At 35.7% G+C, this 16,643-nt stretch overlaps 1 protein-coding gene across 2 annotated transcripts in view; it reads right to left on the bottom strand.

Moving 5' to 3' along the window:
• The window catches only part of Ift57 (intraflagellar transport 57), a 55,554-nt gene that overhangs the window by 14,322 nt on the left and 24,589 nt on the right, over nucleotides 1–16,643 (bottom strand). For both annotated transcript variants that reach the window (XM_042676905.1, XM_042676904.1), the window contains exon 6: nucleotides 14,562–14,684. In XM_042676905.1, the coding sequence (XP_042532839.1) occupies nucleotides 14,562–14,684 (123 nt within the window). The remainder of the gene's footprint in view (nucleotides 1–14,561; nucleotides 14,685–16,643) is intronic.

A 16,643-nucleotide genomic window follows, 5' to 3' on the forward strand; every position in this document is an offset into this window, starting at 1 on the left:
GCATTTCTCTTCTCTATTGAATACGAGTGTGTCATCTAATATTGCCCGTTTTTTCTCTGTCAATGGAATTCAAAATAGTGATGAAGTACATTATTTCCTTAGAATTTTTCTATTTTTATTCAGCAGTGCCTGGGATTGAACTCTGGGTCTTGTGCATTCTAAGCAAGTATTTCGACACTCGGCTACATCTCAACTTCTTACACTGGTTGTTTTTCAAAGTCCTCTCATAGAAAATCTCATGTATAATTCTCTCACTTGTGAGGGTACCCACAGTTCGTCTCCCCACTCCACATTCTTTAGCACTAAATTACATTATACCTCTCCTCTTTTTGGAAACAGGAGAACTGCGATGAAGTATCTACAGATGGTTCACAGTAAGCCGTAGAATCAAAAACCTAGCTGCAGCTGCTAAGGTGACTGTCAGCCGTGCGAGGCTTCTAAGTTTCACTTCAACTGAATACCACCTGACTGGTTTCCTTGGTATATGCAGATACATTTTTTTTTATTTCCAAGTCAATGCTTAAAGCTCCTCTCTGAAACTACCATAGAAAGAGATAAAAAATCGTGAGCTAGGGATGGTAAATCAAATGTCTATTTCTGTGTATTCCATTCACCTATACGTTGGAAAATGTCAAAATCTGCGTTTTGTTTTTTGAAATTAAGTTTGAGCTTCTCTATGAGCAGAATGTTGAAGAATTCAAAAGCCTAAGAAAGGATACTGCTGTCTTGGGTGCTGGAATGCTTCTTTAAGCCCAGGGAAATCTATGCTACAGTACATCTAATTCTAGCAGTTCACAGTTCTGCTGGGATTTTTTTCCTTCTCCCCTGAAAAAGCTGAAGAGGACCTCAAGGCTCTTGTGTATGTTGAACCACTTTCCTTTTATGATTATTCTATTCATTCATTCTTGTCCTATCCTGTCCTAGCCTTGTATTTTGTTTTTTGGAAACAGAGTCTTGCTAACCCATAATGCCTTGAACTTGCTATCTGCTTCCTGTCTTGGCCTCCCAAGTGCTGGGCCCACCATTTTCCTCTATTCTCTCTGCTACTCCCCCAATTCCACTATAATTACTAGTGGAATCTTAACTAAACATTATGTTTTATAGCTTTATGTTAGCAAATAGAAATTGTTTTTAAAGCCTTGTATAGGCCCCATTTAACACAGGGAATCCCATTTTTCTCCTTGGGATTTTTGATGCTGCTGAAGTTTGCAGTAGTTTGTAGGCCCTCATGCTTTCTAGGTGGGCACTCTACTGCATAAGCCATGCCTTTGGCCCTTTTTGCTTTGGTTACTTTTGAGATCATCGAGCTGTCTACTTTGGCTGACTTAGACTGCAATTCTATGGATGACAGACATAGGCCAATGTGTCTAGATTTTTCTGTGGAGATGGGGTTCTCACAAACGTTTTATCTGGGCATGTCTCAAACTATGATCCTCCAGACTTCAGCATTCCAAGGCACTAGTTCTACAGGTGTAAGTCATCATGCCTCACTTAAGCCTTAGTTGCAACTCAGACTTCACTTTCTCGAGGAATTTTCCAGGTCACAGTAATGTATTAGGATGGAATCTATACTTGAGATCAATAGATTGGGCAACAAACTGAGGTTGCTTGATGTATATGCTGTCTTTATCACTAAATGAATAGGAGAACAAAGCCTTTTTTCTCTTTTGTAGCCTTTCTATTACATCAAGCAGCCTCTTCTATTTTGTTATCTCTTCACTTAAATTCAATATGAAGAAAATTCTGTAACATCCAATTTAAACTTTACAGATTGAATAGTGTATTTCTTGGTTGTTTGGCTAAAATATAGACACCAGAGAAGCTTGCTGCTTCTAATTTGCTACAGATGAACAATCTAGATAATCTTGCTAGCACTATCTGTAAAACAAGGATAAATAAGTTCCAAAGAAGGATTTATGGGACTTTCCTACAAGCAAAATACATGATTTTTAGCACAGGTGGTGCGTGTGCATGTGTTAGTGATAGTTATTTTATCTAGCCAGGAACCTTTTTATCTCCTTTATTTAATATAAAACTGTACCAAAATAGTCACATTCATCCTGAGTTCTTTTTAAATCCGAGAATGAGAACATGAGATACTTAGTGTGAGTCAGGTACTTAGCTAACACATATAATTCTTGTAAAAAGTGTTAGGATGAAGAAATCAGGACTTTTTTTTTTGTCAGTCGTGGGGCCTGAACTCTGTTCCTGGCCACTGTCCCTCAGCTCTTCAGCTCAAGACTAGTGCTCTACCACTTGAGCCACAGTGCCACATCTGGCTTTTTCTGCTTATGTGGTGCTGAGGAATCGAACCCAGAGCCTCATGCATGCAAGGCAAACACTCTACTACTGAGCCACCTTCCCAGCCCAAAATCAGGACTTTTAAGTTGCCTGCCCAAGCTTACAGAGGTAAATTCATAGAACACAGACTTGCAGGGACTATAACATCCTTTCCCTGATGAAATGCAGTAAGATAATAAGCGAGGATTTTGAAAGGACAATTGCTAAGAATAGTTCCCATTTTATTTGTCCAATAGTCTAGATCTTATTATACCCTAATGGCCCATGTGTTGGAGGCTTGTTCTCCTGACTGGCACAAAGTTTATGTAAGGCATAGTAGGAAACCCATGGTTGAAGAAACACCCTTGAGAGAGAGATGATGGGAATACAGGGTCTTCTCTCATCAAGTCCCATCCCTAAGGTGAGCTGTTTGCTCTATAGCATCTGTCCACCATGATGTGCTGATCTGCAATGGACTCACAGTAATGGTCCAGTCTAAACTTCCCAAATTTGAACTAAAAGAAACCTTTCCTTTTCTGATCCAATTATCTCAGGTTTCTGTTACCATAAAAGAAAACTATCATTATTTTTATAAGAATTAATTTATATGATAAATTAATGAAATGAATTAAAAACATCCTCAAAATAAAAATACATAAAGACTTCCTCATAAAGAAATGTCCCAACCCAAATGGTTTCATCAGTGAATTTTGCCCAACAATCAAGAAGGAAATACCAATCTTAGACAAACTCTATCAGAGAATAAAGTTTTCAAAAAATATATAAATATCTAATATATGAAAAAATGCTCAGTATTAGTAATTAACAGAGAAATGACATTCAAAAATCATAGGAAGACACTGGGCCATTCAGTTTCCCCTAATACCTGAGATACTGTAACTAATACCTGAGATAAATCAACTTACAAAGAGAAAAGTTCCATTTTCAGAGGTTTCAGTACGTGGTCAGTTGGCCCACTGATTCACTGTCTACAGTGAAGCAGAGTAATCATGATGAGTGTCAGATGGAGAAAGCCACTCAGCTTGTGGTGGGTAGCAAAAAGAAAATGAGGAATGGAAGCCGGGCACCAGTTGCTCACACTTGTAGTCCTAGCTACTCAGGAGGCTGAGATCTGAGGATCACAGTTCAAAGCCAGCCCGGGCAGAAAAGTCTGTGAGACTCTTTATCACCAAGAAACCACTAGAAAACCGGAAGTGGCACTGTGGCTCAAGCGGTAGACCGCCTTGAGCTGAAGAGCGCAGGGATAGCGCCCAAGCCCAGAGTTCAAGATCCATGACCAGCCCCTCCCCCCCAAAAAAAAGAAAGAAAGAAAGAAAATGAGGAATGAGTTGGGGTTCATTCCAATAGCCCCTTTAAGATCGTGGCCTCTAATGATCTAATGTTCTTCCATTAAGCTAACTCTGAAAGGTAATGCCACTGCCCAATAGTGTCACAGGCTAGAAACCATGCCTTGAACACATGGGCCTCTAGGTAGTATTTAGGGTCTGAACTATAGTAGACATTACAATAGCTATTACCAGAGAGAGAGAGACAGACAGAGACAGAGACAGAGAGACAGAATAATAAATGCTATTGAGGATCCAGCAACAATTGTGGATCTTCTCGACTCCGGTAGCTTCATCTACATCTAACTGCAATTGTGGAGTTTCAGACACTTTCCCTCAAATTTCCATCTTGGTTCTGATTACTCCTCTTTAAGCCACTCTCTGCTTCATGAAAAACGCACAATTATGTACATATTCTTAGCACAATCAATAGGTCATATCCACAAAAGTGCCCAAAGATCTGCTGAGAGCTTGGTCTATCTGACTCCTTGTTAAATTGCCTATCCACACATTTCTTTGGGGTGCATTATTGCTTTGCCATCACTTCTGCATCAATAAAACCCAGCTTTTGATTAAATAGATCTTCTCTGTTAAAAACTCTTTTGTGATTCCGCCCCTGAATTCTCTCTTTGGTGAGACCAAGAACCTGACATTTGTCTCCCATGATACCATGACCTATTAATTTCATGTGTAGAAATTCCAGTAGCAATGTGTGCATTGTTTTGCTAAAAGATACACAGAGAATTTTTATAGTAGCCTTATGCACAATAGTCTCAAACATCAAAACATCTCACAGAAGCCCAAATCCAAGGTACCCTGGGAAGGATGAGACCTTGTGATAATTCTCTGCCTATGAGTGAATACCTAGGAGCTGTCTGCTGACTGCACTTTCTGCATCTGGACAGCATGTCAGTCCTTGCTCATAAGAGGATTTGGACAGCACATTTCTGTTTCAATCTCAAGGAGACAGATTTAGTTATTAAAATTAAAACTGCAGCTGTAGTGATAGAGAAGTAGAGCCAAGTGTGAGGTGCAGTCCAAAAATAATCAGTCTCAAGATTTCAGTGTGGAAGATTAACAATCCTGGTGCATGTTCAAAGGCTCATGCATTGTCAATGATAGAATGGACTTGTGAATTTGATAGTAGGACATCAGATTCAGGGTAGATGGTCTGGTAGGATGTGTACGTGGTAACTTCACAATAGCTAGTTTTTCTGGAACAAGTCTGTCATGCTTTCTGCAAGAATATGAGCATATACTCAACAGACATCACCTCCTTCCCTTAATGATAGAACACGATCTTCATTATCTTTTTACCACTTTGGACAAACAGAATTGCATTTTCCTCTTTTCAGGCTCAGAATTTTCAGCTCAGTCACCAAGCCACATTTGTATATTTATACGTATGCATGTGTGTGAGAGAGAAAATGAGAAAAAAAAAGAGAAATTGCCCATTCAATTAAATAACTTTGTCATGATATTGAATTACTTTCTTAATGAAAAATGCCCACAGGGTTGAAGGATAATTGCAGACCGTAGCTTTCCTGAATTTTTAAATGTGACATTTTTCTTTCATTGCCAGCAGCTTTTTTTTTTTTTTTTTTTTTGGTGGTATACCCCTTGTGATAACAAAGAGCATGAGTTTTCTTTTTATGTGTTCAAAGAATTAAGCAGAATTAAGAAAAGTAGAATAGAGCTGTCCCCCTTATCCATGGTTTCACTTTCTGCAGTTTCATTTATCCATGGCCAATTGAAATCTGAAAATACTAAGTGGAAAATTCCATAAATAATTCATGTTTTAAATGGAGTGCTGTTCTGAACTATGGAAAAATCTGTAGTGTCCTGCTCCATGTTGCCTTATTGTGAATCATATTTTGTTCCAAAGAATTTTACTGCATATGTACAGTGACCTTCTTGCTGGTCACTTAGGGGTCTGCTAGTCATGAGGCTACCACTTGGTTGTCAGATCCTCTGTGCTTAGGATGCAGTAGCCCTAGTAGCTGAAAGCTCCATCATAATGCCTTGGTCTATCTGACTCCTTGGTTAAATTGCCTATCCACACATTTCTTTGGGGTACATTATTGCTTTGCAATCACTTCTGCATCAATAAAACCTAGCTTTTGATTAAACAGATCTTCTCTGATAACAACTCTTCTGTGATTCCACCCCTGAATTGTCTCTTTGATGAGACCAAGAACCTGACATTTGTCTTTCATGATACCATGACCTATTAATTTCATGTGTAGAAATTCCAGTAGCAATGTGTACATTATTTTTATAGTAGCCTTTTGCACAATAGTCCCAAACATCAAAACATCTCACAGAAGTCCAAATCCAAGGTACCCTGGGAAGGATGAGACCTTGAGATAGTTCTCTGCCTACGAGTGAATACCCAGGAGCTGTCTGCTGACTGCACTTTCTGCATCTGGGCAGCATGTCACTTCTCATCACATAGACATGGTATCATCTCAGACCATCAAGAAGGATGAGTACAGTTCAGCAACCAAAGTCATCTGTGTTACAGTGTACAGTTATAATGATTCTAATTTATTATAGCTACTATTGTCAATTATCACAATGCTTAATTTATAAATCTAAGTTTATCCTTGGGATATAGGATATAGGAAAAGACAGTATTTATATATAGGGTTCAGTACCAGCAGTAGTTCAGCCTTCATTAGGGGTCTTTGAACAATAATTGGTGGATAAGTGGGAGAGTATTGTATTCATGTGTGGAGTGTGGTGTAGTATACATGGTAGTTTATTTGTTGCTGGGGTGTGGGAAAAATTGTGATTGCTAGAAATGAGTTTCTCCATGGAAATTCCTGCCTTTTAGATATTTCTTTCACTACATAGAAAAACCACACATTGTGTATAGTAGACAAGCAAGGTTATCATAGTAATCACAGTTATTCTCATACTGCCTGCGACTGAGCTGAAACTGGAGAGCTCTAATCTCTAAACGTAGTATCTTGCTAAACAATTACATTTCTAACATGTGTCCTTTATCAGTTACTAATGAATTCTCATATGTGAATTCAAACCTGTTGTTTACAGTTACTCTATTCACACTCCTTTTATATTACCACACGGATCTCAGTAACAGTTTCCAGGCATTAGGAGTGACAAGCCCAGAGAAGAGATCTGGCAAGGCAGATAGTCACAGGTCAAGTTAGAAATCAGAATTAATTTTTTCACAGAATGCTGAGTGGAGAGGTGGATCACAACAGCCTTATCCAACTACAAGAATTTACTAATTATAACTGGAATATTCAACATCCATAACCTAAATACAGACAAGCAAAAGAAATAGAATAATTTACTACACATTTAAAAAGTAAAAAACCACAAATCTTTACTCTGGTGTAAGGAAACAGTATCAATTGTAATGGCTTAGAGGAAAACCATGAGAATATGGTTTGTCCAAACATTATGGAATTTTAAATAAAACACAGTTATAGTGACAAGTGCTGTAATGTGGTTGATTTGAAAAATGAGTCAAGCCAATAAAAAGAACATTTTGTAAGATGGTCCATGTGACAAATGGTTTCTGCTTCAATTCATCTTTTATATTAAGCAATTCAAGGGAAACATTAAATCATACATTGCAATAATGAAATATTTAGGCAGTCTAGACATATTAATTATAATCAATATGTATTAACTCACTGCTCTCAATCACAAATGTCTATTTGAGGTATCTCAGCAGTGAGGCATTAGTTACTTGCCTCTGTAATATTTACAAAACATGCAGTCTTTATTGGTTATTTCTGTAAAATCTGCCACTACTATTGAGGCTCTTTAGTTGCAGCTGATGTCAATTTCTAGAGCAAAAACACTTTTATTTTAACTTGTGATAAATGAATCAGTTTATACATTTATCATAGAGTAAACAAAAAGGAAGGCACCATTGACTATCTTTGGACAAAGAATATCCTCAAATATTTAACAAGATGTGGACAGAAGGTAACTCAAACTCTCTCCCAGTTGCTTAAAAGTGGCCGGGGTTTTCTCTAATCCCTTGCTGTACTTTTCCAGTATTAATTTTGTATTCAATACTGTTTCCCACAACCCTGATAACTATCCATGACCCACATACAATAAAGCAACCAAAACAACAAAGGGCTGACCTTGCAAATACAGCTTTCAGTCCACAAATAGTGTCTCATTTAAATTAACAATAGCCCTAAAGAATACTGTCTCCGTCTCCCATAAAGCTTGCTTTAACAGTCCATCAGTGAGTATTTTCCTTCATTCTGGATGATGTGGCAGTTGAGTAATCAGGCAGGCTGCTCTAAAAATGTATGTGTGCCTAGTTAATTTAGGCAGTTTATTTTGATAGCATTCACCTCTTTTTGATTATAGCAGGTGTTTCAAGGATAAATTTGCTGAAAATTGTATTTTGTTTAAACAACAGCAGCATGTACATTTATGGCCTTGCTATATTAAAAAGCATTTATTGTCTGGCAGCAATAGATACAATTATAAACATTTGTGACAGTAATTGGAGCTATTACTCCTGCATGGAGCCTCACAGAGACCAACTTATTGCCACCTGCATTTACATTTGTTACTGTAATTGTAAAAGCTGATTTTTTTATTTGGAACCTTATTTTTCTTTATGTGAATATTTTTTAAACAGAAGGTCTACCAGAAAATCTATAAGAATTATAAATACAGTTTTCTCTATTATTCAAATACCAGGCAGAATCCCATTTTAATAACCATTACATATATAAAATATGTCCTTGCATCCCAGCCCACAGAATACATTATACTTCTTGGCTGATGGATACAAAGATTCTATTAACATATCTAACAAACAGTGTATAGGTTTTGAAATGCTCTTTATTCCCAAATATAACAACTTATAAACCCCTGCAGGTCAGAAATATTTAAAGAAGATAAATCTTATTAATATCCTCTTAGAACACATCTAAACCGTGATGGCAGGTCAAAGAAGTTACTCTCTCAGTTGTTTTGGAATGAGAAAAATACCTTCTTATTGCTGCCAGATACAGAATTGTCTATAATAGTAAGAAGAGAAAGCCTACCATTGTAACTCTTGCAGGATTTGGCTTCCAATTCGAAGAGACTTAGATCTAATATAGCAATTCTGAGGTCCCTCCAGGTTCATTTAAATGGAATTCTACCTCTTTCCCTCTTAGGTTTTAACTCTTAATAGTGTCTGGAGAGCCCAAAGGCTCAATACTATTGCAGTGATTTCCTCCTTAGCACAATGACTCTTCCCAAAAGGTTTCCTGCTGTCTATTACCCAAGGCAACACCTGGGTGGTTTATTTATGTTAAAACAAAATCCAATTGCTTGGAGTTGAGATTTAAAGTTTAAGGTTCTTTTTACAACTGTACTGTGAGAAAGTCAGACATCAAAGAACCAAAGAAGATGTTAAAAAAAAAAAGCAGTTCAGTGAATCAAAGTAAAATAATGAGAAATATACAGTGCAATATTTCCAAATCTGTTTTTTTAAAATAATATTTTTATCTAAATTCCTTATAGTGAATCTGAAGATTTACGTAATTACTAAAGACATTTTAGTGGAATGAATGGGGGTACATACCCAACTATCTCTCAAAACAACAAAGCAGAAAACATTTAATTATAATTTCAAAAAAATCTGTTTAAGTCATTAATCAAAATCATAATTCCAATATCCATAGGGCATTAAAGCATGTTTGAACATTTGTTCATTGCATTAAATAATTAATATTAACTCATTATAACTTATAATCTTTTAAGAATAAGTACTGTATAATTGAAGAAGGGTCTATGTTAAAGTTTCACACTTTCTGTTCTTCCTTGTTGCAAAAGAATAGGAATAAGTATTAATGTTTACCTGTTTTCCATTGTGGTTAAAAAAAAAAAACCTTGATTTGAAAAAAAAAATCTCTTGATAAAGGGACACAACTTGTTTTTTCTTTCTTGCTATTGTTTTTAAAGTATCTAAAATGTACTATGTGATTATTTTTTTGTTTCTCTTGTATGTTCTTCCCACCTGTTTTCACTGTATTTGATGTGGGTGCCCTGGATCTTGTACATACATTCTTCTAATTTGGGGAGGGGAAAGGAAATAACAAAATGCTGAAACAAGGATACAGGTTGACCCATTGTAACAATGAGATGTACAACACACTATGTAGAAAACGAACTTTACAACTTGTGGGGGAGGAAGGGGGATTTGGGGAGTGGGGAGGGAAGAGATGGTAGAGGAAAAACAAAGGAGGAGGTAACAATGCTCCATAGGACTTGTACTCATTACCTTACTCATGGAACTGTAACCTCTCTGTACACTATTTTTACAATAAAAAACATTAAAAAAAAAAAAAAAGATGAACAGGTCTGCTGATTTACCAAGCCACTTCGCTTTGGGATCAATGAATGAAGTTCAGAGACTGAGCCCACCAATGGACAACAGATAATCCCAAGTCATGTACAAAATCAGAATTCTGACCCACAATGTGCAGCAAGCTGTCCAGGAAACCAAACCACAATCTCTGTAGCAATTGATTTCTGACAGACTTCATTTAATGATGACAACACGTACTGCCAACAAATGGCCAACCTTTAGACAAAGCCAAACACTTCTTCCTAACCAATTAATCACATGGAATGGTATGATTCTGCTTTAGTTCAACCTCAGATAAATGTAAGAATGCAAAGCAAATGTTTATAAGAATCTCTCTCTCTCTCTCTCTCTCTCTCTCCTTCCTTCCCCTTCCTTCCTTCCTTCCTTCCTTCCTTCCTTTCTTCCTTCCTTCCTTCCCTCCCCCCCCCCCCCCCCCCCCCAGTCCTGGAGCTTGAACTCAGGGCCTAGATGCTGTACCTGAGCTGCTTTTGCTCAAGGCAGCACCATTCTGGCTATTTTGGTAGTCTGTGATAAGAGTCTCATAGACTTTCCTTCCTGGGCTAGCTTCAAACCCCAATCCTCAGATTTAGCCTCCTGAGTAGCAAGGATTATAGGAATGAGCCACTGGTGCTTGGCTTTAAGAATTTCTTAAATGATGAGAGTACCACTGCAGAAGTTTTGTAAATTGTTCCCGAGTACTTATATAGGCACCAAATATCAAAAACCATAAAAGAAAATAACAATGAGATATCTATCAATAATTAATTCTTATTAGATATTAACTATGCATCAGATACAGCTCTTAGTCCTGTGAAGAAATTTAATTAGAGCCATCTTACAGGTGAGGGCAAGGATTCAGGGAGAGAAAAAATAGCTTGTCCTATATCATACAATGAATAATTGGTAAAAATAATCAATTCTGGCTAAGGGAAGGCATGTGAGATATGCTTATCTTCTGTTGGTTTTCTGTACCACCAGACCTCTAAAACTTCGGCTCAATAAGTCAGAATAAATCACACTAAATGGGTGATATGCAATTTCTGATTTCTAGAATACTGACTGCTTTCCTTTTCTCAGAAACACTGCTTCTATATTATTTTCAGAATTGAACACAAATAACATTAAAAAGACTCAGAAGTAAGCTGGGTGCCAGTGGCTCATGCCTATAATCCTAGATACGCAGGAGACTGAGATCTAGAAGATGGCAGTTTTAGGCCAGCCCAGGGAGAAAAATCTAAGAAATTCTGGCTTCAAAATAACAGTAAAAGCAGGGCTGGAGGTGTGGCTTAAGTGGTAGAGTACCAGCCAAACAAGTAAGCCCTCATTTCAAATCCTAGTGCAGTTTTTCCCTCAGTTTCTAAAAAAAAGACTCAGATTATAATAGTCTCAATTAATTATAGATGTAACTAATATAATCACTCATTTATTCCATTTGAGCTTTAAATCCATCCACCACAGCAACTGTCTCATGTAAAGAGTGAGGGCTAAAAACATCACAGAGTAAGAGATAAGAGAGGGAGAAAATAAAGAGAGAGATGGGGTGGAAAATTTTAAATGTAGAGTCATAATGTACCAATACTCTTGGATTGTTAAAAGTTGACTTAAGGATTTGATTCCTAAGCTTTACTCATTGGGCAGGGCACTATGGAGTGGCATGAACAGGAGGATCTGGCTGAATTCATTGACTCTCTTGACAGAATTTCTGTTGGTGTCTTTGATTATTGTAAACTTGGGGCTGATCTGGATTGGTCTTCTCTATAACTCACACTACAAAGAGAATTGCTAATATAGTTCATTCAAATCAGCACATAACAGAAATCCTTTATCTTCAGTTGTGCAGCACATTATTTGCATTTTTGGCAACATATTCATTTTCCTAATTCTGTTTTGTTTAAGCTAATATTAAAATTAGTTTGCATTCTTTGAAAACTAGCAACAGTAGCAAATGATGCCAGACAACAGGAATAAGTTTAGGAATAAAAACCTGATTGCAATATTATGGACATGATACAAAAAATTAGTATCTCAAAGAATCATATCGAAGAATATATATTATAAAATATGAAAACACCAAAAAGGAGTTTCCTTTTTTGTAATTCTCTGATGAGAAACATAGAAAGGAAGAAACAATTTATGAGAAAAAAAGTAAAATAAATATTTGGTCCAGAGCCAAATAAATATGCAACTTATTTACTATGAATGCATGGGTCTTTGAAAGAAAAGAGGCCCTTATTTTAAATAATGAGAACCTTTATTAGTTACCTTACGTAATCGCTAAACAGCTTTAAGAAATCCAGAGGTAAGCAGTAGAACACATTGCTCTTAAAACCATTTCTTTTGTTTGCCATCAAACATGAAGTGAAATTGCTAAATGTTTTAAATACCCTGTATTGAATGCAAGGTTACAGGTAGTGGCCAAAAGTCAAGGAAGAAACTGTTTTTGACAAGAGTCGGGAGTCAAGGAACAATGGGATCTACCATGATGCTGCAGTCAGTTCTGATGGAAGAAGATAGTGCATCTGTGAGAAGAAACCTCATATGTAACCACATTATTTTTTGAGAAAGAAGGAACATTTCTTTAATCATGAGCTTATTTTCTCAAGCCAATATATCATTTTATTTTTCTTAGGTAAGCTGAATAAGGAATTGACCCCTAACACTCTGTTTTCCATCTGGTATATTTGAAAATCTTAGACAAAATAAGAGTTTATAAAATACTAGACACAAAGACCAAATGACCTATAGAAAAATTCTGATGAAACAGTCAAGACTTTAGATCACTGCATTTTAACCACAAAAACTGAAGTTAACTTAATATCCAAATATTCTAAAATAGAAATAGAAAAAGGAGAACTTCATCTGACATTTTGCAATGCTGTATTTAAGCTTAATTATATAATTAATAGGTATAGTATATTTTGTATAAGTCTCGGGTTGGCAGTATAGCAAGAGAGTAGGCATCTAATCATTATTTTACTAAGTAATTCTTCCCCAAATAAAAAAAAATGGTAATCCTCCACAAACCACAATTTTGATTATTGGATATTGGTCAAGTCTAGAATTGATTTGTATTTAGGGTTTCAAAACAGTATGTAAGCAGCTACATTTATATTCTCTGTTTTTTTATTTCTATTACGTGGAAATCAATGACTGTTTTTAAAAAAATCCTATTATGTTCTAAATGAGATGTTTGACTTAGCTTGACTAAGTGTTTCTTTAACTTGGAAGTAAACAAATTACACTTGCTTCCTTCTGGAATTAAACTGTTCCCAATGACACAATTATTTTAACATGTTATTCTAACTAAAGTCACAATAATACTGATTTTTAGTTTTATGAAAATAATTTGTTCTGACAAAACCAAAGCATTGGAAATGAAATATTTTGCAAAAATGAACCATATTTTTTTTTACAGATTAAGATTTCTAGCAGAGATGTAATCAATGTAGACATTCTTTTTAATGGACATTTACACATGAGATATATGCAAAGAAAGGAAATAACCTGCAATATGGTCAGAGAATAGCTGTCTTCCATTATGACTGGGGAAATACATGGAGAACAGGCTGCAGGATTCTTCCACTCATCTTGGACAGAGTTTGTTCACAACAGTTCACAGTCTAATAAGAACTCTTGTCCTCTTGATGTTCTCAGATTTCTAAGAATCTAGGCTACTTCTTCCCAATCTGGGATACATTCTAACAATCAACTGGTTTCCAGTACACTGAAAAAGGAGATCTTTGTAGGGTCTCCACCTTGGGGGCAACACACACCTACACTTTTCAGAGCTCTGAGCCCCCTTCAACCTCATTCCATAATTCTCAGGGCTTATGCCCAGACTTCATTCGTTTCTTTACTTAGGTGCTTCTAATGAGAAAAGTCTTGTCTAAACCTGTATTTAGTTGCCCTAAAGAAAATTAGTCAAAAAATTGTAGGGATTAAAAAAAAGTAGCAATGATGACTTATTTGGTTTAATTCTTGTCTTATTAAATGATTTTTCTTTTTTTTTTGGTGGAAGTAGGGCTTGAAATCAGTGCTATTTTTTTTTTGTTTGTTTAGCTTTTTTACTCTAGGTTGGCACTCTATACTTAGGCCACAGCTCCACTTCTGGCTTTTTGGTGATTAATTGGAGATAAGAGTGTTATAGACTTTTGTGCCTATGTTGGCTTTGGACCATGCTTCTCAGATCTCAGCCTCATAAGTAGCTAGGAGGATTACAGGCCTGAGCCAGTGGTGCCCGGTGATTTCTTGAGTACTTAATATTTAACTTTTGATGATAGGAACTGAATTATCGAATGTAACTTCCAGAATGCCTTACATTTTGCCATCCAGCAAAATTTCAAATAATCTTCTAACTCTAATCAGTTGGTACAGTCAGGAAAAGGTGTACATGAAATATTTCAGAGACTTGGACTTCTTGGACTGTACAATGCTATTTATTCTTTTGTAAGTTATTGAATCCCTATTCAACAAAACACTGCAAACTGAATCCTATTGCCTTTCTCCAATTTGTATAATTTGGAGTACTCTACCCTGAAATTGTCTTATAAAATGTGCTACCTCTCTGATACCTTATTGTCAGTCCTAATCGTGACTTTCAGTTGTGGTAGTACACGTTCAACTTCTAGACTCCATTCTGCAGCATCTGTTGTAGATTCCAAAATATCTTCTTGTTTGGCAGACTCGTTCATGTCCTAAGAAAGGAAAGATATCACAAGATTGAGAGTTTATAAAAAGAAATGGTAAAATCTTGAGGCATTTTAGCAGCACTGCACAATTTAAATCAAGGATGGTAGTGTTAAAATTATAGTGGCAAGCAGAAATTCTTTTCTGTCTTCTTACCCGTGTTGAGTTGCAAAAATAAGCAATAAAAGAAAGATATATGTGATTGAATTATTTTTACAAAGGACAATGCCTTTGAGATATCAGATTAAATTCAATGGGGATACTATTAACTGCATAAGCCAATTAGGTATGTTAACTGGTAATAGGAAATATAAATACAAATGCTAAGACAATATTGTTGCGTTTGATTATATTATATAAAAACAAAATCCTAAAATATGTGACAAAACAGAAAATCTTGAAGCAAAGGTCTCATTATTTATAAAATTTGCATTCTTAATAAAAGTGACCTTCATTTGGTTAAGCCAAAGCATAGTGTAGCTTGAAAATGCAATTGAATTGAATATAGACAAACTAAAATAACTATAGATAAAGTCAAATAGGATAGGGGACAAATTTCTATATTAGATTTCTGACCCTAAGTATCCAAACTAATCCATAACTGGTTTTGAATCATTAAAGGAAAACCATTTATATTTCACCATTAAATATGTATGAATTTGGATATGTACAGAACATAAAAACTAGTGGCTTAATGATAAAGTCAAAGGCCTTCAGTTTTTGTTTTTTGTCAGCGGTGGGGCTTGAACTCTGGGCTTGGACACTATGTCTGCACTTTTCAGCTCAAGACGAGTACTCTACCGCTTGAGCCACAGCGCCACTTCTGGTTTTCTAGTGGTTTATTGGAGATAAGAGTCTCATGGACTTTCCTTCCCGGGCTGATCCTCTGATCTCAGCCTCCTGAGTAGCTAGGATTACAAGCATGAACCACTGGCACCTGGCTAAAAGCCTTCATTTTTGTAGCAATTTTCCTTTTAAATCTTCTTGATAAATCAGAAACAAATCTGAAGGAAAAATACATTTATAATTATATAAGAGGCCCAAGATATATAAGCAGCCAAATATATAAAAACTTTAAATGAATTCTATTTTTGAGAAAAATCAGAAAATGTGAACATGAGGAACTAATGGATAAAATAATTGTTAATCGTATTATTAATTATATAGGTATGACATGGTTGGTAGCTATGTAAAAAAAGCCTTATAAACTAGAAATGCTAAATATCACTAGATTGACATGATATTTAAAATTTATTTTAAAATAAGTGTGGCAAAGGAAAAGAGAGGAATGACATAGGTAGCAAAATATTAATAACTGTTGGAACCAGTCAATGGTTTATTGTATTTGTTATCTTATTCTCCCTGATTTTGCTATGTTTGGAATGCTCATAATACAAAGTTAAAAATAAGACTGAACATAAAATAAAAGTATGTAAACATCACAGTGAAATTGATCATATCAACATAAGTTTAAAGAGACATTAAAAAAATAAACTAGTCTTTCAAATCCACTCTAGCACAAAATAGATGATTGTACTTTGGGATTACAATTTGTGGGTGTTTAAAGTCCTTATTGAGTTGAAATTCCCTCAAGATTGTGGGGCACTGCTAACCTAAGAAAGCCTTTTCTACCTTCTAGCTCATATCATGTCCTGAATTCAACTTGAATCCTTAAAGGGAGCAAATATTGCTTTTTATTCAGAAATTCATGGGACTACATGTTTCTAACTTATTTGAGGATGGATAAGCAATATGAATTGGACTTTATTATTAATATATGGACAGTATTCAGTTACATCCCATTTATAAAACCCTGAAGTGTTTAAAAAAGTATAAGCATTAAGTAAAGTGTGTAAAATACAAGTTAGGAAAAAGACCTACTTTATATATTAAAGTGTTCAGTGAAATATAGACATGGAATTACTTTGAGTACTTAATAGAATGCTGTAGAGTACATGTGTATAATA

Source organism: Dipodomys spectabilis, unplaced genomic scaffold (assembly GCF_019054845.1).
Source record: "Dipodomys spectabilis isolate Male_0828 unplaced genomic scaffold, ASM1905484v1 ptg000032l, whole genome shotgun sequence".
Taxonomy (NCBI): domain Eukaryota; kingdom Metazoa; phylum Chordata; class Mammalia; order Rodentia; family Heteromyidae; genus Dipodomys; species Dipodomys spectabilis.